Source organism: Homalodisca vitripennis, chromosome 1 (genome assembly GCF_021130785.1).
Source record: "Homalodisca vitripennis isolate AUS2020 chromosome 1, UT_GWSS_2.1, whole genome shotgun sequence".
NCBI lineage: Eukaryota > Metazoa > Arthropoda > Insecta > Hemiptera > Cicadellidae > Homalodisca > Homalodisca vitripennis.
Genome location: NC_060207.1, coordinates 12,010,452 through 12,035,512, shown reverse-complemented (window position 1 = coordinate 12,035,512; position 25,061 = coordinate 12,010,452). Strand labels below are relative to the sequence as shown.

Below are 25,061 nucleotides of genomic sequence, written 5' to 3'. Positions count from 1 at the left end.
ACGTATTACTTGATGTATGACCCACGTTTTTTGTTATGTGTTATAGGTATAAAGGATTGTCGTTAACATGTATAAATAAAGTATATGTATAAATAAATACATAAGTGTGTTCAGCAAAATTAGAAAGTCTTCACTTAGATATATTAATAAGAAACTTATTTTTCATTGAAACGAAAGACAGTAAACAGAATGCTTATTTTGATTTTGAAGAAATGTATCAGTTAATTATTAACAAAAACGCATAAATATACCGTGTCCAGATCATACAACTTAATAAAGTACTTAATGCCATTGTATGTTTTAACAGCCAGCATTCAAAGAGAGCAGATTCTTAGTTATCTTTTTAACTATTGCGTATTTCAAGTTATACATACAGATAAGTCCTTTCGTAATTCGTATTAGTAATAAACTAGTGGTGAATCGATTAAGTAATAACAATTAACTCTAACGAGACTTAATTAAGCATAACGCGCTTTGATTCGAAGCATAACTGTAGTTGATTGTCTGGGCGGTGCTATACCTGAAATTAAAATTTGCTAATCAGATTTCAAAAATATCTGTTTTTAGTAGTGGATTTTGTATACAATTTTAATAAACGCGTTTTTGTTTACGGTTGGAGTATTAATTTTTAATGTTATTTTTGTCGTGTAAAATAGGAAGACTGATGTCAATCATTCTATAAAAATCACATTTGTATTCACTTGTAGTGTGATCATTATGTCCATGCATTAATTACGCTATTAATTGCGTAATCAATTTTATGATAACCAACGATATTATTGCGTACGGCTACTCTAATTACATATACTAATACCATATCAGTCCTTGTTCGAGGGTATTATTCTTTAGAAGGCTGAGTAATCGCACCGTGTAGCGGTAATTGTAAAATTGTAAAAACAGCTGATTCAAGTTCATATGGAAATCTTGATAAATGTACATTGAACATTGAATCATAATCGTAAATAAGTAAACAAAGCAAAGGTTTCCTCTACAGAGCTGCACCATCTGCATTCTCTTCATATAGGGTGTTTTGTTAAGTATGTATTGATTGGCAACAATAATGGTTTTATGTTATATAGATAATGATTCTAGAATACAATGTAGAATAACATGATACTGTATACTGATATGTATAACATTTCCATAACCTTAAACTTTATGTTGCCATGGTAGACAAACTGAAAAAGGAATTCTGTAGCATAAAATGTAAATCAAACTTAATATTTATAGCCATTGAAGTTACTAGAAGTCAGAAGTTAATTACAAAACTGCTCAATAGCCTCTTTAAAATCTCAAAGGGGTAGGGTACAATAAGCGGACCAGGTTTTTTATATCAGATTGGCAAACGATATTACTTAATCATAACCATCGATACTGATTAATTATTTGGAACAATTAACTTAAATAATCTATATCAACAGCTGTAAACACTACAGTATCAAATGATACATGTAAGGTAATATTTCAATTTTACATAAGTAATATTTAGCAGTGTGAAAACTGGCCATAGATTCCATCCATAAAAAGAACTAATCCGCTGACTTGAATCCTAACCTGGTTTCATGAACTACTCCTGACCTAGTTCCTGAACTACAACTAACCTAGTTCCTGAACCAGTTCAATCACTTCAGGATTAAATTTATATTATTAAAAATTAAATTTTATAATTTAAAAAAGAAACAAATACAAAAATATCTATAGATTATACTTAATACATTACTTTGAATACATGGTCTACTGTATTATATTACTACCCTCATTTTTAGACCTCTTCTATTTTTGGACAAATACCAATCTATGGACGGCCATATCTCAAAAACGTACGAGCCAATTTTGATAAAACTTTCTGTACACATTCACTACATGGTCTAGTATACTAAAATATAAGCCTCATTCTTAGGCCACGCCTATTTCCGGAGCCACAATAACTTTATAGGCCAAGTGCTGACAAAAACCAATCTATGGACGGCCATATCTCAAAAATGTACGAGCCAATTTTTGATAAAACTTTCTGTACACATTCACTACATGGTCTAGTATACTAAAATACAAGCCTCAATTCTTAGGCCACGCCTATTTCCGGAGCCACATCGATTTTACAGGCCAAGTGCTGACAAAAACCAATCTATGGACAGCCATATCTCAAAAACGTACGAGCCAATTTTGATAAAACTTTCTGTACACATTCACTACATGGTCTAGTATACTAAAATACAAGCCTCATTCTTAGGCCACGCCTATTTCCGGAGCCACAATAACTTTATAGGCCAAGTGCTGACAAAAACCAATCTATGGACGGCCATATCTCAAAAACGTACGAGCCAATTTTGATAAAACTGTCTGTACACATTCACTACATGGTCTAGTATACTAAAATATAAGCCTCATTTCTTAGGCCACGCCTATTTCCGGAGCCACATCGATTTTACAGGCCAAGTGCTGACAAAAACCAATCTATGGACGGCCATATCTCAAAAATGTACGAGCCAATTTTGATAAAACTTTCTGTACACATTCACTACATGGTCTAGTATACTAAAATATAAGCCTCATTCTTAGGCCACGCCTATTTCCGGAGCTACATCGATTTTACAGGCAAAGTGCTGACAAAAAACCAATCTATGGACAGCCATATCTCAAAAACGTACGAGCCAATTTTGATAAAAAAACTTTCTGTACACATTCACTACATGGTCTAGTATACTAAAATACAAGCCTCATTCTTAAGCCACGCCTATTTCCGGAGCCACAATAACTTTTATAGGCCAAGTGCTGACAAAAACCAATCTATGGACAGCCATATCTCAAAAATGTACGAGCCAATTTTGATAAACTTTCTGTACACATTCACTACATGGTCTAGTATACTAAAATACAAGCCTCATTCTTAGGCCACGCCTATTTCCGGAGCTACATCGATTTTACGGGCCAAGTGCTGACAAAAAACCAATCTATGGACGGCCATATCTCAAAAACGTACGAGCCAATTTTGATAAGCTTTCTGTACACATTCACTACATGGTCTAGTATACTAAAATACAAGTTCTCATTCTTAGGCCACGCCTATTTCCGGAGCCACAATAACTTTATAGGCCAAGTGCTGACAAAAACCAATCTATGGACAGCCATATCTCAAAATGTACGAGCCAATTTTGATAAAACTTTCTGTACACATTCACTACATGGTCTAGTATACTAAAATATAAGCCTCATTCTTTAGGCCACGCCTATTTCCGGAGCCACATCGATTTTACAGGCCAAGTGCTGACAAAAACCAATCTATGGACGGCCATATCTCAAAAATGTACGAGCCAATTTTGATAAAACTTTCAGTAACACATTCACTACATGGTCTAGTATACTAAAATACAAGCCTCATTCTTAGGCCACGCCTATTTCCGGAGCTACATCGATTTTACGGGCCAAGTGCTGACAAAAACCAATCTATGGACGGCCATATCTCAAAAACGTACGAGCCAATTTTGATAAAGCTTTCTGTACACATTCACTACATGGTCTAGTATACTAAAATATAAGCCTCATTCTTAGGCCACGCCTATTTCCGGAGCCACATCGATTTTACAGGCCAAGTGCTGACAAAAACCAATCTATGGACGGCCATATCTCAAAAATGTACGAGCCAATTTTGATAAAATTCTCTGTACACATTCACTACATGGAAGTTTTATCAAAATTGGCTCGTACATTTTTGAGATATGGCCGTCCATAGATTGGTTTTTGTCAGCACTTGGCCTATAAAGTTATTGAGGCTCCGGAAATAGGCGTGGCCTAAGAATGAGGCTTGTATTTTAGTATACTAGACCATGTAGTGAATGTGTACTGAAAGTTTTATCAAAATTGGCTCGTACATTTTTGAGATATGGCCGTCCATAGATTGGTTTTTGTCAGCACTTGGCCTGTAAAATCGATGTAGCTCCGGAAATAGGCGTGGCCTAAGAATGAGGCTTATATTTTAGTATACTAGACCATGTAGTGAATGTGTACAGAAAGTTTTATCAAAATTGGCTCGTACATTTTTGAGATATGGCCGTCCATAGATTGGATTTTGTCAGCACTTGGCCTGTAAAATCGATGTAGCTCCGGAAATAGGCGTGGCCTAAGAGTGAGGCTTATATTTTAGTATACTAGACCATGTAGTGAATGTGTACAGAAAGTTTTATCAAAATTGGCTCGTACATTTTTTGAGATATGGCCCGTCCATAGATTGGTTTTTGTCAGCACTTGGCCTATAAAGTTATTGAGGCTCCGGAAATAGGCGTGGCCTAAGAATGAGGCTTGTATTTTAGTATACTAGACCATGTAGTGAATGTGTACTGAAAGTTTTATCAAAATTGGCTCGTACATTTTTGAGATATGGCCGTCCATAGATTGGTTTTTGTCAGCACTTGGCCTGTAAAATCGATGTTGTAGCTCCAGAAATAGGCGTGGCCTAAGAATGAGGCTTATATTTTAGTATACTAGACCAAGTAGTGAATGTGTACAGAAAGTTTTATCAAAATTGGTCTCGTACATTTTTTAGATATGGCCGTCCATAGATTGGTTTTTGTCAGCACTTGGCCTATAAAGTTATTGAGGCTCCGGAAATAGGCGTGGCCTAAGAATGAGGCTTGTATTTTAGTATACTAGACCATGTAGTGAATGTGTACTGAAAGTTTTATCAAAATTGGCTCGTACATTTTTGAGATATGGCCGTCCATAGATTGGTTTTTGTCAGCACTTGGCCTGTAAAATCGATGTAGCTCCAGAAATAGCGTGGCCTAAGAATGAGGCTTATATTTTAGTATACTAGACCAAGTAGTGAATGTGTACAGAAAGTTTTATCAAAATTGGCTCGTACATTTTTGAGATATGGCCGTCCATAGATTGGTTTTTGTCTGCACTTGGCCTATAAAGTTATTGAGGCTCCGGAAAATAGGCGTGGCCTAAGAATGAGGCTTGTATTTTAGTATACTAGAGACCATGTAGTGAATGTGTACAGAAAGTTTTATCAAAATTGGCTCGTACGTTTTTGAGATATGGCCGTCCATAGATTGGTTTTTGTCAGCACCTTGGCCTGTAAAATCGATGTGGCTCCGGAAATAGGCGGTGGCCTAAGAATGAGGCTTATATTTTAGTATACTAGACCATGTAGTGAATGTGTACAGAAAGTTTTATCAAAAAATTGGCTCGTACATTTTTGAGATATGGCCGTCCATAGATTGGTTTTTGTCAGCACTTGGCCTGGTAAAATCGATGTAGCTCCGGAAATAGGCGTGGCCTAAGAATGAGGCTTATATTTTAGTATACTAGACCATGTAGTGAATGTGTACAGAAATTTTTATCAAAATTGGCTCGTACATTTTTGAGATATGGCCGTCCATAGATTGGTTTTTGTCAGCACTTGGCCTGTAAAATTGATGTAGCTCCGGAAATAGGCGTGGCCTAAGAATGAGGCTTGTTTTTTTAGTATAGTAGACCATGTAGTGAGTGTGTGTAGAACGTTTTATCAAAATTGGTTCGTACGTTTTTAAGGTATGGGCCCTTTTATAGGGTTTCTCAAAACTTGCCTTTTAATTGAGTATAGTCTTGAAAATTGCGGCTATAAAAGGGGATTATTATCATAAAAGTACTGTTTGTTCATTTAAAATCTTTATTTGTAGTACTTATCATCACGTTATTAATTAAATATATATTTTGTATCGTTTGAGTTGATGAACTAGGTTAGGATTCATTTAGGAACTAGTTCCCGGTACTCGTTCTTTTTATGGATGGAATCTATGGCCAGTTTCACGTCGGTTAATATTTGATTATTAAAAAATGGCAGTCAATTTTAGAAAAACTACACTATATTGCTTTGAAAGATGATAAGACATGTTTTTTGTGGCTTCAAAATGTTGAACTCGTACCAAAAAACCCATTATGTGAAATTTGTGGGGAAAGAAACAACTGTAACTGTGAGAGTAGCAAATATGGTCATCTTCATTTTCCTAATTTTGGTAGTAATAATTTGTTTAAATATTAAATACTAATTAAATATTAATTTCATATTTTAATATAAAACATATGATTGTTATTGATGGCTATATAGATACTTTTATATCGATTGATAGTCTAGAATTTGAGATGCGAATATTAGGTATCGATGGTTACATTTTTCAATATAAAAAACCAGGTCCATTACCCTACCCATATCAAAGTATACTAATGTGAACAATCAAACTATACATGACATGCAATAAACATTTATTTAAATAAATAGGATAGGTCTATTTACTTTATCCATGTTACCTAAAAGATATGAAACCACTTTTAACAATTCCTTAAATTAGTAGAGGGTATTATATTGTGTATACTGTATTATATTGTGCCTTATTATACTTGGCTACAGTATAATAAGTGGCCACCAACACAATGGGATTATGATTATGGATTGTAAATATTGATACTATCGAATACAACATTTGAATATAGATATTCATAATTAATCATTGCAAGCTTTATATAGACTAGTGACGTCATTACCAGCTGTTGTTATTCGTTTAAGGGGAGCACTTCGCCCTATCTTCGCGTAATGTTAACATAGGTACACTTATCTCAAGAACTACTTGAGGTATCTTCATAATTCTTTTTTCTTTCATTTAAAGAGGGCTTCTAGGGGAACACGTGGAACCAAAAAAAAAATTTTTTTTGGCATATACCCTAAAAGTTATATATTTTTGTTTTAACGCTTGTCAAAAACCTATATAAATATGTGTATATGTTGTATGTATATAAATATTGAACTCAGTGAAATGTGATGTTTTTAGTGGTTCCACATATGTAAAACAGTGCTACAAACATACAAAAAAAATTTCATATTCCTACCATTTGTAGTTTTTGAGAAAAATGTACTTTTGTATTGAAAACCGCAACTTTCGGAAAAACACAAAAAACGGAAAAAAAATACTGCTTTATTACCTTTTTCAGTACATTCCAGGTGCATAGGCTGGTCTGATCTCCTTCCTGCTCCTCATATTCATCCTCCAGACTTCTTTTTAGTAAGTTTTTTCTTCTGTCTAATTTTTTTCTCTATATCTTCTTGAGCTTTCTCTGCCTTCCAAATTCCGCCGCCGGTCAAGCTTTTTCATTGCTGTAATAAAATGCTGCCCTGGTGACACTCCTATTTCTTGAAATACTTTGCATTTGCCAATGTAGCCCATCATTAAAAGCTGTAACAGCTTCATATATGCCAAATTTCAAAGTTTTAATCTCACAAATGTTCTTTTAGGTATGTAGGTCCAAATGACATTGTTGAGGGACTCATTGGGATTTTGAGTTTTTCCCTTAGTACATTTGCCCCAGTAGAGTTGGATTGGCTAGATCTTGAAAAAATAGGTTTAATAAATGTCATTAGGTTTCAGGCAAGTGAAAATGGCTGCCATGATCATAGTTTTCATTGGATTTTACGGCTTTGCGGTAACTTACACCAGGTTTCTTCATCATCTGGACATAGTCCATGTTGAGCCTTTCATTAGAAGACATCACATGGAAAAACTCTGCCCCAAATGGCTTTTTCATGTCTTCAACAGAGTTTGTGTTGCGTCTAATTGCCAATCCGTAGTATTTTTGGAGCTGAATAATGGCAGAATCTGTTAGCTTGTTCTTGCCGCCAAGTCGTGAGCCGTCAGGGAGTGTTTTAGTCTTAGCTTTTAGATTTTTTTAATCTCGATCCCATCCGTTTCTGGACATGGCCTATGCATTCTATCTTTGTTATGGCAGTATCACCATAGGGCTTGGCTTCGCATACACTGGAGTACGCCTTGCTGTCTCCATCACCAAGGTATTCAAGGTAACGAGCCTCATACAATGCCTGCGAGCGCTGAAAAAATTGCGACTGCTCCAGCAACTTCCATGGCTCCACTAGAACCTTCAAAGTTTGCGATACAGCCATCACCATGCGTGTTGTTTAGTCTATTAGTGCATCTGCAATATTTAGATAAAATCTCGATGTCTCTAGGACCTTACCGGTTGATAAAGATGTCACTGATACCACTCCATTTAGTGAAAGGTGACCCCGCTTCTGCCATGAGCCATCAGCAGCTATAGCGAGGGTCTCTGCAACCATCATTATCCGATACAGCTTCTTGCACAGCACTTTGCATTGACTTCTTACACACTAACTCAGCAATTGAACCCAAGTAATGCTCATGTTCATGATATCTCAAAGGCGGAGGTGTAAGATTCATAAAAGCGCAAATTTTTCTCCGCAGCCACTCTACCTTTGCCTATGTTACGCATAGCATAAACCAAACGAAGATTTAGGTCATAAAATGTGTTAGGCCTATCAGACTTTGCTTCATTCTGATTAGTGTTAGGCCTGACTAATTCAGAGTTTGTCACAGTAATAGTGTTTTCACAATCAGAAACAGCTGACTATAATTTTTGATGCTAGGCCTACAATGTGTTTTACTTTGTAAACAAGTTGGCCATGGCAATTTTTACACACTGAAAACGTTACTAAGAGCCTCATTCAACAATCCTATATTAACTATACAGTTTTCAGACTCATCATTTTCATTCAATTGGTACTGTTTCAAAAAGGACTGACCTTCTTAGAAGATGCACTTTGAGGTCTTGGCCTATCCACATTTGGAGTATTGGTACCTCGATTGTTACTTGATCCTGAGAAACTAGGCCTAGGACTAGTTGGAGGGTTATGTTGATTTCCTTTGAAAACGCGTTTCTTGAAAGCAGGCTTTGAACGTGGCATTATAAAATTCACTACACTTATAACAAAAAATACTCAGAACTCTCCACTAAACTCACAAAAAACCATAATCATTTTACGTAATTTTCACTCTCTAAAACAGAAAAATGTCAGTAACCAAAACATGTATGCTACCTAGGTTATAAGCAATGGTTATAAAACAGATGTTTTGTTGGTTAGTGTAAGTTGTTGACATAACAAACTGTCACTGCCAACCAAATCATGAACATGACTGCAACGAAGTAGTACTATAACAGCACCATTCAAAGTGTGACTGCTACAGGCCCGAAACTGCCTGCAGGCCTATTTAAAAAAAAATATTTCGGACACTTCTAGTCATCATAAAAAAAATTTAATACCACCATTGTTATCGGGAAATTCCAAACTTTAATAAAAAAAAAAAAAAAAATTTGTAATTTTTTGAGATTTTTTACGAAGTGCTCCCCCTTAACACTTTCACTGCCGCCTCCTAATTTTGACAACTTTCTTACACTGCCGCCCATTTTTAACGATTTTTAAATATATATAATTTTTTAACTAATTATAAGAAAAACCATAGGACTTACATTTTTTTAAGCTAAGTTCTTCCTCTTTCTACACAGATGCTCATGCATAAATATTTTCAAACAGAAAGTCTTGGTTGAAAACTTAAAAACATAACGTTTTTTGTAAAAAATAAAAAGTTGACCAAAAAAACATCACCATGTACTAGTCTGTAGCATAATATATTTTTTTATTTATTTTTTTCTGTATTTAGAATTGTCATTACTAACACTATAGCTACACATGTTTACAATTAAAATTTTACTTATGCTGAAATATTTTTTTTAGTGTGGAAAGTCTTGAATAATAAAAAATAAAAAATAAAAAATAAATAAAATAAAATAAACAATAAACTGTAAAATTCTGTAATAAAACCAATTATTTACAAAACACAAGAATAAATGTTTTTATTACTAATTTGCTTATATTTGTTATTTGAGTAAAAATACAATGTCAACAAACTTACTTGCATCTCCAAGAAGTCCATCAGTAGTAAAATCGGGATCATTATCTGTGTCATCTTGGAATAAATCATCACTTTCACTGTCACTTGAACATCTGAGTAACTCTTCTAGAACTTGATTGTCTTCAATACTGTTACGATTCATTGTATTTACTCACAAAACAATCATAAACAAACGTAATAGCAAGCAAAACAATAACGACGCAGACGACGAACTACGGTAGCAGCAGAACGACAACAAATAGCCGACGCCCGACGCGAAGCGTAAACAAACCACTTTTTTTCCGATGTTACAGATGACTGCCAACAACATTTCATAGATTATAATACATAGAGTAAGAAACAAAAACATCGAATTAGCGAATGACTATCAATGCCGAATTTCATAGTCGTTTTAAATGAGTTTTTATTACTGTAAAAGTCGGCGCCGTCAAATGACGTTGTCGGCAGTCTATAGAACTCCTTGCGCGACGTCAAATTACGTTGTCGGCAGTGAAAGTGTTAAGTAGGCCTAGAGAAGGTTAATGACAAAGACAAGAACAGTGGCAATGAATATGCAAATATTGGCTCAAAATGTTTTACATAAACAAAGGGGTAGGGTCCAATAAGCGGACCCGGTTTTTTATATCGAAATTGGCAAACGATATTACTTAATCATAACCATCGATATAATCAATCGATACTGATTAATTATTTTTAACAATTAACTTAAATAATCTATATGAACAGCTGTAAACACTTTCAAATAATACAATTAAGGTAATATTTTAAATTTCACATAAGTAACATTGTGTATTAAAAATGGCTGTCAATCTTAGGAAGTTTCACGAAATCGCTTTAAAAGACGACAAAACATGTTTTTTATGGCTTCAGAATGTTGGGTTAGTACCTAAGAATCAATCTATTATGTGATATTTGTGGAAAGGTAACAAATGTAACTGTCAGAGGAGCTAACATGGTCGTCTTCAGATGCAAGAAAGAAGGTAATGGTGGACACAACTTTAGTAAAAAACGCACTGAAGAATACTTTTTTTGAAGGGTCAAAGTTCGGACTGCTGCGCAATATTGTGACTTTAATGTACTTATTTTCCAGAAATCAGACAAATTACGATTTTTTAATTCTTGAGTGTAGTTCTGATTTACACACTCCATCTAGAAGTACGATATCTGACTGGCTGTCGTTTTGCAGGGAAGTGTGTTTTGTTTGGATAGATGATAAGTTTAATAGGGAAGAAAATCTTGGAGGTCCTGGAGTGGTGGTGAAAATTGACGAATGTAAAATTGGTAAACGTAAAAATAACAAATGGAGGTTGGTAGAAGGAACCTGGATTCTAGGTTTAATAGAAACTATACCGGAAGGACAAAAACGTGGGGGTAGATATAGGATAGAGATTTGTCCTGAAAACAAACGAGATGCAAAAACTCTCATTCCTCTCGTACTAAAACACGTGCAGCCTGGAACAACCATAGTTACAGATATGTGGAAAGCATATTTTGGACTAAGTGATTGTGGTTTTGTCCATTTTACTGTGAACCATAGTGAAAACTTTTTAAACCCAGCAACTGGTGCCAACACTCAGACAATTGAAAGTTCATGGAGAGCCGTTAAAACGTAGTTTAAGAAGTGGTATAGCAGCCGACCTTCTTGCAGATCACCTCTGTGAATATTTATATAGAAGAGAGGTACGGTTTTCTGAAGAGGACTCATTCAACCATTTCTTAAAAGCTGTAAAAAATTGCTACCCAGGCAAAGACATGTAGATAGTTCGACAAATTTCAGTTTCCTATTCTAATTATTTTTTTTGTTCTAATTTATTTTCTATTCCCAATGTTTGTTATCATTTCTTAATTATTTATGGTTTTGTTGTTTGATTGTTCTCGTTCTGTTTCATTTAGTTAAAGTTATGAGTTTCCCTGATTTTGATGTTCATTTATTATTTGTTACATAATTAAATTCACATTTTAATTTAAAACATATGATTGTTACTACTTTTATATCGATTGATAGTCTATGATTCGATATGCGAATATTAGGTATCGATGATTATATTCTTCGATATAAAAAACCGGGTCCGCTTATTGGACCGTACCCTAAACAAAGAAATCTTTAAAAGTGGGCTTAGGAGTGCATTGCCAACCAGTTTGCAGTATATGATTATTTGTGGTGATCCATTAGAGCATTTTTTAAATGCTATCAAACATGTCTACCCTGTGAAGTAATAGTACTATGCGGCTCAAGAGTACTTTAAGTACAATTTAGTTATTTTAATACAATTTAAAAAACAAATTTATTTCTTTTACATATAAAAATATAGCTGCTCTATATTATCATTTGTAAAGCTTAAAACTTAATTCAATTGGACATCATTGTTTTAAACAAAAATTGAACGTATAGACCCTAATGTTATATATTTTTCCTCAATAAACTAATGTCAACAATAGATCGTCAAACTTTTATGCAACGATACTGAAAACAATAAAACAAACAAAAGCTGTATAAATATTCAAATATCAATAATGTACAATGTTTTATAATTTGTTTGTACATCAAAACACAATTACAGTACAAGGTAAACAGTGCAGCCAAACATGTAATTCGTAATTGGTGAATTCATCAGCTGACAGACCATAACAACATCATAGTTTATTATTCCAAAAACCTATGGGGAAGAAAACAAAATAACGGACATTAATTGATATCTCAAAACATTATGAATGCAGCTATATGGTTACTCGGATATTTAAACTGTGTACTATATTAAATATCGTCTAAATACTAATCATTGAGTCAAATAATGCCGGGAATTTACTTAAGGTTTTTACTGCATCCGATATGCCGTTGCCACAGCACTTAAAGGGTTAATTCTTTGTGTTCTAAGCTAAGTGTGGGAGTTATTGTCTTCTTGCTATATATGATTAGATGAGGTAGTAATAATTGTAGCTCTCTCAAGCATTTGTGATCAGCTTTGTAATTTTTATATTTTACTGATCGGTAGGCTACTATCTCTAGGAATGTTACAAATGCAGTTTTGTTTTTTTAGCACCAACACACGCTACTTGCTTGGAGACACATAAGCTTTTTAGTTTATTTTGTACAATAAAAAAGGTGTTTGAATCTAAAACAGTAACCTTTAAATTGGTGCAGACTAAAAAAAATACTTTTGTGTGTAATAAATTATTATCCTGTAATATTAAACATAAGTCTATTTCACCAAAAATTAGAAAGAAGAGAGCAGAAGCTTGAAAATCAGAAAATGCATTTAGTAACACATAGAAGTACGTCTCACAGACGCCCAGATATCAAAAACTTCAAAATATGAAATTGAGATTAAAAAAGAAAGGTGATATTCCAGCCCAGTATCATTAAATCAGCTGCCAGCAGTTTTCACAGTTAATGGACTGCCAATCTGCATGGCCTTTAAAGACTAAAGGGTGTGCAATGTAAATGTCATGAATGACATTTGATAACATGATGTAATCTACAATATAAAGTATGTTTGGTAATTTTATGTTGAAAGATTTCAGTAATAATGCAGTAGTAATCTCAAACTGAAGGGGCAGGTCAAGATCAAGCTTTGAAAATAAACACTTCAGCTTTGTGTAATGTTGTGAAAAATTATCAGCAGAATTGTTTTAAAGTTTGACCTTGACTTACCAGTTCTATTTGAATTTACTGTAGTATATTGCGTAATAGAAGTGTAGAGTATATATAGGTAAAAGATGGCAGGGGAGACAATGAAGAATATGTAATGCCGAAATTCAAAAACCCAAGGAACCTATAAACCTAGGGCAACATCATTGGATTGTTAGAAAAAGGTGGCATAAAGAAAGCAAGAAACGGCTGGGGCTGTAAAAATTGCATATAATGAGATTTTCTGCCACAACCAAATCTAAGTCCTCTAGTGGAAATCTTTCCAAGTAATAAATTGTTTGGTCTTTCTGTTTTAAAAGGCTTGCAGATAACACTAATTTATTTACAATGTGATGATTTAACTGTGTATCTAACCGCTTCATAATCTTAGCACTGATTTCCTGCCTGTCCACATTTCAGTATGCAGTAAATGAATTAATCGAGACTCGTCAATAAGTGTTGACACTTTTACTGTGACTATTGAATACTCTGATCAGTGTTCCCACTTCAAGGAGGCATATATTACAATAAACGCGTTAATTAGCAAAGATTCTTTTTCAGAATACTCGTTCTTGAGATTTTTCTTTATTTTCGCTATTAAAATTTCAGTTTTTAATAACCTTATTTTATTTATTTTCACATAAGTAAATATAACCCTTTTTTAAATTATAAAACTATTGCAATACTATATATACATAAAATATTTTTAAAATGATCATACATTCTATTGATTAAAACAAATTCAATATTTAGATCATTGAATAGATTCCCAACTGCTCATCCTGTGTAACCGAGCCTTTTGTTACATATTTTCAAAGCTGAATACTTTGAGGAACAAGCGAGAAACTGAAGCAAGCGATCGTCATGTTTCTTCTGTACACCCACTAAGATAACACTAACTTTCTATTTATTTCAGGAAAGAAGATGGCGAAACAAACAGACAAACGTCAGGTACCTGTGGCCTTACAGAAAATCCTCAAAGCCGATGTGTATATTACAAATACCCTTTGCAACATGATGGAGAAATGTTTGCCTTTCCGATCACTCAAAGTGCACTACAAACTTTTAGAGGTAAGATTAATAGTATTACATTTTTGGCTTGAAATATTCTACATTCTAAATGATAATAACACTGACAGAGACAGCTTCAAGGATTTTTTATAAGAATTAATAACTGTCATGTAAACATGGCTTTTACACACATTTCTAATAATAAGAGATAATTATAAACCCAATTTTTGTGTGTAAAGAACAAAAAACTGTACCCGTAATTAACCAAATCATACTAACATACATATATTATGTCAAATTATGAGTTGTAAAATGAGCCATGTTTTCAAGAATATTATTGCATGAACTATGTTTTGAATCAGAAACAAAATATCTAGAGAAAAATGTACTTGTAAACTAAGTTTTAGTTCACTTCTTTGTGCTCAGGAGCAGAAGCAGTGGCATTCCTTCCGTAGCTATCCGAATGTTAATGTTTGTTTAAGAATACCAAACCTACTACTTGTTGTATCTACTACCTTCCTTTGTACTAGATCCACTTGGATTAGTTTTCTTTGTTCAGAAAGTGAATGTGATTGTGTATTCGTTTTTAAAACTAATTTGACGGTTTACAGGTGTCGTGTGCAGGATATATTTGGTTACCAGGATGGTTAATACTGATTTGGCTGATCTGGAAAAAAGAATTAATGGAAATGCAAGTCAACTTTTATATTGGTGAGAATTTTTGTTTCTATATTGGTTATAGTAGAAATATATATTGCTCAACTCTCACAATAAAATTATTTGTAATTTAGTATATCTATCATGGGCATCTCAAATTAATTCTGATTATTGGATTCCTCAACGTAAAGTTCACAAAATAAATCTGTTGAGTTACCTATGTTGATGTTAATTAATGCCTATCATACAACACCTTCTAAATATTTATTTAACTCCTTAACCTAAAAATGTATTTTTTACTGTATTTTGTAGAATTTTACATTCATGTAAAATTTAACACTTTTTCATACCTCTGTATTATTTACACACACTCATTTATGATTACCGGTTTTAGTAATTTTTTGTATGCAAAACCTTAACCTTTTTAGTGCCAAGAATATTGGACAGGTCATGCCACATATCGCCACAGTTACTGGTGCGGGATGTTCAGTCGGGGGCCTCGGCCTGGCCACTGGGTACGTCGCAGGAGCAATTTTACAAGTTATGACACACGTATATCAATCGTTCTAATTTCTCTAACTTTTATGATAAAAAAATGATTTTGGTCTCATGTTTTTTTCTCGTTAATAGATGAACAATTACATGTAATGGAATTTATGAAATGTTGATCTTAAAAAATTGTATACCGTTCAAGGAAGATATTTTTTATTTTGTAAATCTAGAGCTCCATAAATACCTGAACAAAATATTCGCTCGACAAACCTCTGTATCACATTTTAATATATTTAATTGAGAAAGACCTGCGTAAAATTGGTAAAACAATACTAACAATTTACAGATTTATTATTTATTAGTTAACAAAGTACAAAACTAACTTTTATCATGAACATTTAAATGTTGTTCGTTAAAACATTTTAGTATATATTATTATTTTGTTTGAATATAATATGAACACCAAATCAATGTTGCTATAATACATTTCATACAAAATCAGAAAATACTAATGACTAAAAAAACAACTTTTTTCATTGAGATCGAAATAAAATCAAATTTTTGCATCATAAATGTTCAATTTAGGTAGGAAAAAACAACATCTAAATATTTTCTCTTAAATAAGAGAAAGTCTACAGTAAATGGTATACTTTTTAGAAGCTTTAAAGGCATAAGTAAGTGAAATAATAAAGGGTGAGGCAGAAAGGATGGATGTTTTTAGAACAGATAGTATTCTGATCTGGGTAGTGGGAGTGGGGCGACTGAAGTGGCCATGTGTTCGGTAGAACATACCATTTTGTCTAGTCATTGTTTAGTCGTCATCATAGAGTCGTGGAGTGTGCAACACCGTGTGTTTACTTACGACAGTTTTCTTCGTAATAAGAGAGTATTGTTGCAGTTCAGCGCGAGTTTCGTCGTCATTTCAATCTTGTGAGAAATAACAGTGTACCCACTCGTAACATCATTTTACGTTGGGTTAAATCATTTCGTTTAGTAGGAACAGTGATGAATAAACGACCGCCAGGGGCTCATCGCACTGTACTCACTCCAGAAAATGTGGAAAGAGTTCGGCAAGCGATACTCCGTAGTCCTGGTTGATCTGCTAGGAGACATTCTTCTGAACTGAACATCAGTAATCGGTCAGTAAGGCGTATTTTACATAACGATCTAGGGTTTCATCCCTACAAAATTGCCATGGTTCAACAATTTAATCCTGGCGATTATGTAAAGCGGCTAAATTTTGCTCGAGAAATGAAGGCCATACTTTACCAAAATGGAAACATCATTTTGTTTATGACAGATGAAGCACATTTTCATTTGAATGGTACCGTTAATCAGCAGGACTGTCGTTATTGGTCAGATGAAAATCCAAAATTAATGCATGAGAGACCATTACACAGTCCCAAGGTGACAGTTTGGTGTGTTGTGAGCAGTACAGTTGTCATTGGTTCATACTTTTTTGAAGACGACAACGGGACCACTGTAACTGTAACCTCGGAACGTTATAGACAGATGTTCACTGAATTCTTCCTACTTGAACTAAGAAGAAAACGTATTCCTATCTGGCAAGTATGGTTTCAGCAGGACGGGGCGACAGCTCACACAGCAAGAAATGCAATGGAAGCAATTCGGGCTGTTTTTCGTGGTCGCATCATTTCTCGGTTTGGTGACATTGATTGGCCTCCTCGTTCCCCAGACCTGTCCATGTGCGACTACTTCTTGTGGGGTTTCCTCAAGTCAGGTGTTTACCAGCAAAAACCACGTACACTTCAAGAATTAAAGGAAGCCATTCGTGTGGAAGTCGAATAAATTGGCAGGGCAATGTTAGAAAGAGTAGAAGCCAACTTCCGAGAGCGGCTTGTAAAGTGCATCGCTGAAAACGGCCGTCACCTGTCAGATTGTTTGTTTAATTAATTAATTTTCTAAAATGGTAAGATCGTGTGAATATTATTCTGTAAATAAATATTTTTTTATGCACAGGTAACGACATATTGCTTTTTTGAAAACCGTTCATCATCCTTTCTGCCTCACCCTTTATAAGATATAATAGAGAAATAATATAGGTTTCACCACCAACCTAGTTTGAGCCTATATATAGACTCTTGGCCTTAAAAGGGTTAAAGAAGATGTGCAAAAACAGTGTTTAATTTCCATAACATAAACAAATATTTTAAATGCATTCTCTGTATGTGATTTAGGAGGATTGCATTTAGTTCTTTGTTATAAACATTCTTCTGTTACGTGTTCAGGACACATAGCTCACCTTGTATATAGGGTGTAAGTAAAATCATCTCTTTAACGCTTTGATAGCAGCGTATTGCTGCCTATTGCTATTTGCAAGTCCAGACAGTTCTATTTAATGTGCATATCCTTTCAACTTTTCATTAAAATAAAAACTAGGCTGAATTAGAATAAACGTATTGAGGGAAAGAGACGTTACAACTTTTTCTTTATCCCTATTGAAATTTAAAACTTGGAAACTAAGTAGAAATTATAAAAAATGTTTTTTGCTGCTAAATAAGCTGAGATAAACTATCTATGAGATTTCTAACTAAACATAACAATGTATTTTCAAATGCAGTTTAATGTATTAAAACAATGTAAAAACCTATAAATGTGCATATCAATGTAATCATCATTTATACTGTCTAGATTATTAAATGTGCTAAATATAAAAACATCAATATTTGTAAATATTTTGCAAGAAATATAATCATAGCAGTAGCCATAGTTACGTACTGCCGAAGCAATATTAACACTACACTGAAACTTTTATATTGATTTTCTCAATATTTTCTTCAAGTGTTGTAAATTTTTGAATGATGAAAAACAAAAAACCAAATTGATATCATTGAATCTTTTAAATTTAATATTAGTAATAAATTTACTAAATAAAAGTTTAAAAAATGTAAAGTTTGAAAACTCGTTTTACTCTTGTTTTGTGTATTTATTTTGTTATTGATCAGTTGTTAACAATTTATTAATGTGCATCCAAAAAACTCTTAAAAATGTTAATGCATTTTTCCTTATTTTATAAAATATTTTTATATCTAAATAATTTTTTTTATTTGTAGATTTTATTTTCAAAAATAAATATGTTGTATTTTCTTATTCGCACTCAACTTTTAAAATCCAACGTACACTACCTTTTTTATTAGAAAAATATAGTTTTTTATAAAAAAGTAAGATTTTTATTACTATAATTATGTTTATATTTCTTTTTTTTTATATTAAAAATAACGACATCTGTAATTAATAAAATTGAAACTTGACCTTTTATTTAAATATACATATGACTATTTTTAACTGACAGTTTTCTTTATGAATGAAAAAATAATTCAATTGTAATTAGATCTTGACAAAAAAGGAGAGCTGATTTTTTACAAAATTGAAATGTGAAAATTACAGTTCAAAACTGAAAAATTAAGATATAATTGTAAACAAATTTTTCTTATTAGGTTCCATGCAAGACACTCAAGATCTCTGATATTTTCAGGTTTGATCACAGACATTATTGCAGTGGCTGTTTTGAAGGCAATCTTCAGAAGACGTCGCCCTGCTGGTAACAAGCCAGACACGGTTATGCAAATCGGTCCTGATGTCTATTCCTTCCCGTCGGGTCATGTATCCAGATCATGTTACATAGCCTACTTCTTTTTGGTGCTCTACCCTGTCCACTTCCTGTTCCGCATGCCACTGCTGGCATGGTTCGTGTCTGTGAGTGTCAGCAGGGTGCTGCTTCGGAGACACCACCTGCTGGATGTCCTAGCGGGGTTGCTATTAGGTTTCATCAACAGTTTGCTCATAGCATTCCTCTGGCTCAGCGAGGACACAGCGGTCTACTTGGTCTCCTTCGTTTCAGATGAACGGATAGAAGGGGCTGACTACCATGTCTAGAGCTGCCTTGACAAGACTGCCATTATTGCTTTGTCACTGAGTTTCAAAATGAGCCAATATTATTACGTTTCAGTTGGTTGGTATAAATGAAGTACCTAACAATTTCTGATTTTCAAAGCTTTATATTTTTGTATCTTATCTTATGTTTGTCTTATGTAAATAATCTTGTGTTTCCAGTTTTCAGCTAAGACAATAATTAGTGTCAAATGATAAATAAGAACAACTTTTAATCATGGAAGTTTGCCATTTTATTCCTTAAAAAACTTGCTCACTAAACATTTAAGTGCACTCACTGTTCCTGCATTGCATTCAATTCATGTTACAGTATATCATACCATTAATTATTAAAATATAATTTTAGTTTATTTGTAAAAGTGTTACTAGGATTCAACTGAACTGATAAGATGAAGCAATAAAATGCTACAAAACCATTTCTTTTTGTTCCAATATTTTGGTCACACAGATTTGCTCCCAAGTATGTGCTCCACAGACATGAAATATACGAAAGATAGTGGCTGACAAAAGAACAATGTTTGCTCACAGATACTGGCATAGCAGCCAATATGTCCACTTGGAACAGTAATAAAAACCTGTGCAAAGATGTTTAATTCATATTTTCTAAGATAGCCTATATTTTCCAACAGGTGCAGATTTAGATTTTTATACTGTTATTTGTAAATCTCTTTATGTGTGTGCATAATTATGTAAATTAGCTTGTATGTATTGTTTGTTCTTTGTAACTAAATCGTTTTATAATAAAGAATACTACATTACTATAAAGGCTGCTTGGAAAATTAAAATAAAGTTTATGTGATTTTATTCGCACAGTTCATTATATGGTGTCATATGGCAACAAAACAAATCAGACCATTTCAGCAAATAATTTGATGGTATGAAAATTAGTCGTGGTCTCAATTAAGTTGCACAAGTTATCATAGGGTAAAATAGTAAATTATAAAACATTGTTTAGTGATTAAAGCATGTTTATTATTTTTAAATTTAAACTATTGTGCTAAAAACTGTTAACATGCTCATTGACAGATAGCAATGAGTTTATTATAAGGTAAAATATTAATTTATAAAACCTAGTTTAGTGATTTAAGCATGTTTATTATTTTTAAATTTAAATTATTGTGCTAAAAACTGTAAAAATGGTCATTGCCAGATAGCAATGAAAATGTAAATTGATTTTACTTTGGCAAATATAAACTTTACTTCATTGAACATCGATGTTTCAACAAATGATCTTCTTTTTCTGAGACAGAGCCATCACTCCCTTTGGTCCTTGTACTTTCTGATATAACCCCAAGCTACTCTTCAACAGTTCTCATTTTGTTTCTGATTGGCTTACTTTTATTCTAATAATAGCATGATATCTGTATACAATTAGTCGCATTACTTACTGATATGGTAGTATCAGTGCTAGAACTAATCAGTAAAACACAATTTTGTTAAGTTCAGAGATATCGCAAAGTTTCTACAATCAGTGAAGAAAAACCATTACAGTTTTCAAATAACAGTTTGTGTATTATTGTTTATCTTAACCTATGGTATGATGACAGAGTGATAAAACATATGAACACAATGATCAGCACACCAAACATAATGTTAATGCAGATTGTAAACTGCACTAGTAATGGGAAATGAGTTATTGCATTTCTCCAAAGGCTTTAATATTTCCAAAGGGTAAAGTTTTGATTTAGATGTTATACCTCAGAAGCTTCAAGTTGTATCTAAAGCTATTAAGCAAGTATTTTAGTGTGTGTGATGCAATTAGTGTTCTGTCCCATGTCACTGAGTTTAAAATTCATCTTGGCAGACTGTACTTATAAAAAATATGACGAATGGAACCGTTCTTAATTCATGTGAAACCGCAATACATTCTTCTAAAATGATCTGTATTTTTAAGTGAGTTTAATTCTTTGTATCTTTCATTGACATGCCAACATTTTTTTTTTTACAAAATCATTAATGTTTCTTAGTGAACATTTTTTACTTGTATAAGCTACACATTTCTTTCTTGAAAAAAGAGACATCACTAGTGTTAAAAGTTTATTAGAATGTTAAACTATAGTTTCGAAATAAAGAAAATATTTTACAATGTATTTTTATAAATAATTACTGTTATTGTACGAAATTATGTAAGTAGTGTTTAGAATCTGCCACCATGTAAACTACAATTCAATGAGATTTGGAGTATTAAAACATAATAATCTAGTCAATTCCAAAAATGTAATAAAATCAATAGCAATTGTAAATAATAATTTACAGTACATTCTGTTAAAGCTAAAACTTTAAAAGAATAACAAATAGTAATGTTTACATATATTCCTTTTGTGTGCATTTAATACCAAATAAAGACGTTTTAAAAAAGTAAGTATGTTAATCATTTTATTCCCTTCCCTTGTTCTCCTTACAATATTTTTGTTATAATTAAGTATTAGTTAATGTAACCCTAATTGTAGTTTTGTATCTTTTATACACATGTAAGACGGAAATGTGACACAATAATGAAATTTGAAAAGATTTTCACTTGATTTCACCAAATGTGTCACAGGTGAAGTTGCAAAGTTAATGCAGTGGAACTTGATATCCCAGTAGTATAAATTTAATTTTTTAACTCCCATTAATTTCTATGTCAAAGTAAAGGGTATTTAAGTAATATGAAAAGTAAGTAAGAGTATTGGATGTATATAATACAACATATTATAGTTTAAAAAGTAATTGAACATCCAATACCTCTGTCTGTATGCTGAATTTCTCAGGAGAAACAATAAATCTTATAAAACAGAAATTTCTTGATGCAGAATTTTTACAATATGAATATCACCCTTACAAAGTGAATTTCATATAGTAGGAACTTCAGTACACCCTTAAAATTGAAACAATATCAAGAGGTTAAGATTTTAATAGTTCGCACTTCCACCTTGACATTGCCTGCACCTATTTCAAATAACCTTGCTAAAAACAGCTGTCTAAAATTATTTGTAATATATTTTGATGCTCTCCTAGATTTTTCTTTAGTATGCTTTTAATTATATTTCTAGAATGTTCTTTTTAATGTTTATGTGAAGAGTAACATAACAATAAAAATATGCCACCTTATACTAATGATTTGTTTGTTTTAATACATAAAATGTATTATATATAATTATATAGGTTAATTTTTGTTTGCTGATGTTAAATTATTCTCTCCTGGATTTGAGAGGTTGTAGCATCATCCTACAAATTGTAGTCCATATAAAACATCTTATGATGAAACTGGACCCTGGAAAATACAAAGCCGGTTTAATAAAAATTTAAATTATACTCCTTGATAATAATTTGCTTCTTAACCCATTAACCACATTTCACGGTACCGTTTCGTGATGGTTGGCCCGATTCCAAAACAACCATCACGAGACAGTATCATGATGATGACACACGTTATTAAATATATTTTTAAACATTATTATGGGCTCAAATAATAAAGTTTATGTATTAAAATGAAACAAAAGAAACATGTACTATACATATAAATATGTATTGACCCCAGGAAAAACAATGTGAATCAAGGTATAATACATTCCTGGACTTTGTCTAACCAGTTATGTAATTGAATTGTTCGTAATGTTATATTTCGGTAAATCGATCGATTGGCGTCATATTTTGTATTTTAATATCTTTGTACTTTATTTTTAGATTTCTCTGACACATTCTTCCTGCAGTATAATTTATGGCTTGAGTAAAAAAACACGTCTGTTGACGTTCTTTTTGTTTTGTTGTTATTACTGTGGTGTAGTTTGAATTTTGCGAACATGGCAGACTCCTCTTATGAGTTTGTTTGAGATTTCTCAAAAATGAGATTATATTTTAGCCTGTTTCATATTAGCTAAAACATAGTAGCTCAGTCAATCAAATCGCAATACAATTGAATTTTTTTTTAGTTTTACCAATCCCATGCGCTTTCTGTGTGTTTGCTTGGATTTGTGTAAGAACACAAATGTCACGATTTACGTACTTAAAATTGAAAAAATAAAGATAAATGAGTAAAATAAAATTTTCCACATAAAGGATTAAATTTTCTATAAAACTACACCAAATATAATAGATTATATAAAACTATGCTTTGTACTAAAAAAGGTCTTGCTTTCAAAGTTTACAAAAAAATTCAAATTAAAAAAATTATTCTGAAAATGAAATAAATTTTATATACTTTAAGTGCTTATAAAGTACATTATTTCATAGCCTGTTTAATTAGGTAAAAACAATAGCTCAGTCAAATGGAAAAAATTGAATTTTTTGTGTGTTTTGCTAAACCCTTGCCTTTTTTGAATAGTTAATTGTACAAGAAGGTTAGATGCAGGAATATTGAGTGGTTAATGGGTTAACCCTAGATGTGATATTTTTCTAGCTTTCATTTTGTCTTTACAGCCAAACAGCAAATTCCCAAGATTTCTATTGCATATTTCTACACCAGAGCACAATATAACTGGTTAACAACAAAATTATTGTTTAGTAAAAGCCCAAATTAGTTGTTTTTTTATATTGGTAACTCAAATAAAAAATATATATCTGGCTACTTCAAGTACACTTGTAGTATAACAGATAAAGGGTATTAGGAACTTGGTAATCCTTCCGTTGTGCATGCCACACTAACTTTCTAATAAACTCACTTAAACAGGATGTACATTGTACAAAATAATAGGGATAGCATTTTATATCTTGAAACATTACAAACTCAGTAAAACTGTACATACTGATACTAAACTGTAATGTCCACTTGTTGAAGCAAATATCCAGTTTCTAATCATATTAGGAGACAGTAAAAAATCTAATTGATCGAGTAGTACATAAAGTTCAATTAAAGTATTAGTAAAACAAAATGCCATCAATCCAACATTAAACAATTTACAATACTTTCCAAAATGGAAGCGGTTTAAACACGTTCACAACAACGGCTAATTTTCAGACTTTTTATATACCGTAACATTTTTTTAACAATAATGGCAAACAAATATGCAATCTTTTTTGTGTTAAACGTCTAGGTTTGTACAAATAAAAATATTTTTTCAATGTTTCACCATGTATCCCAAGAGGTACCTAAAAATTAACCAATAGTTTGCCCAAAGGGTCATTTTTAAGAAAAAAAATACCTTTTAGTCTGAAATATTTCTATAGGCACGAGCTCATATTTCACAAACCACCAATGCAGGTTAACGATAAAACACTCATAAGGAAATTCTTGACCACGTGCACCATTGGTGCACGACGTGCTTTATGGAAAGCCTAGTGTATACACAATAGCAATTATGAAAAATCGTGTGTACCCGATGGGCTACAAGTCGTCATGAACGCGTAAGAACTTGAGCTTAAGTCTCATTCTTTTTATTAGTTAAAATAGTAACACCTCTGAAATCCACACTAGATATAAGGAATAATTTTCCAGAAAGAGAATTACTTTTTACCACAATTGGGAACAATATAGGAGGAAGTTGAACATTTTTAATGTAGGTCTAAACCAAAAAAACACAAAATTAAAGTGCTATTTGAGTAAAACATTTTACCATAAAACACATAAAAAGTGAGAGACGTGGCCAGAAATTACGTCCATTATAAATTTATAAATTGAAACTCAATAG

The 25,061-nt window shown here is 32.6% G+C and overlaps 2 protein-coding genes across 2 annotated transcripts in view; one reads left to right on the top strand and one right to left on the bottom strand.

The window, feature by feature from the left end:
* Positions 1 to 899: 899 nt before the first annotated feature.
* Positions 900 to 21,397, top strand: LOC124357245 (phospholipid phosphatase 6). The gene is made up of 4 exons (XM_046808802.1): positions 900 to 1,037; positions 14,300 to 14,454; positions 15,006 to 15,105; positions 19,040 to 21,397. The coding sequence occupies exons 2-4, from the start codon at positions 14,308 to 14,310 to the stop codon at positions 19,438 to 19,440; spliced, it is 648 nt and encodes a 215-aa protein (XP_046664758.1). The 5' UTR covers positions 900 to 1,037; positions 14,300 to 14,307; the 3' UTR covers positions 19,441 to 21,397.
* Positions 21,398 to 22,545: 1,148 nt separating this feature from the next.
* The window catches only part of LOC124357217 (alpha-tubulin N-acetyltransferase-like), a 40,580-nt gene continuing 38,064 nt past the window's right edge, over positions 22,546 to 25,061 (bottom strand). Inside the window, exon 7 of the mRNA XM_046808792.1 lies at positions 22,546 to 22,708. Within this exon, the coding sequence (XP_046664748.1) occupies positions 22,691 to 22,708 (18 nt within the window). The 3' untranslated portion in view covers positions 22,546 to 22,690. The remainder of the gene's footprint in view (positions 22,709 to 25,061) is intronic.

Coding starts and splice junctions, on each gene's coding strand:
- LOC124357245 (XM_046808802.1), top strand. CDS start 14,308: ATGGCGAAACAAACAGACAAACGTCAGGTACCTGTGGCCTTACAGAAA. Junction 14,455..15,005: donor TGCACTACAAACTTTTAGAG/GTAAGATTAATA, acceptor GACGGTTTACAG/GTGTCGTGTGCAGGATATAT. Junction 15,106..19,039: donor GCAAGTCAACTTTTATATTG/GTGAGAATTTTT, acceptor TGATATTTTCAG/GTTTGATCACAGACATTATT.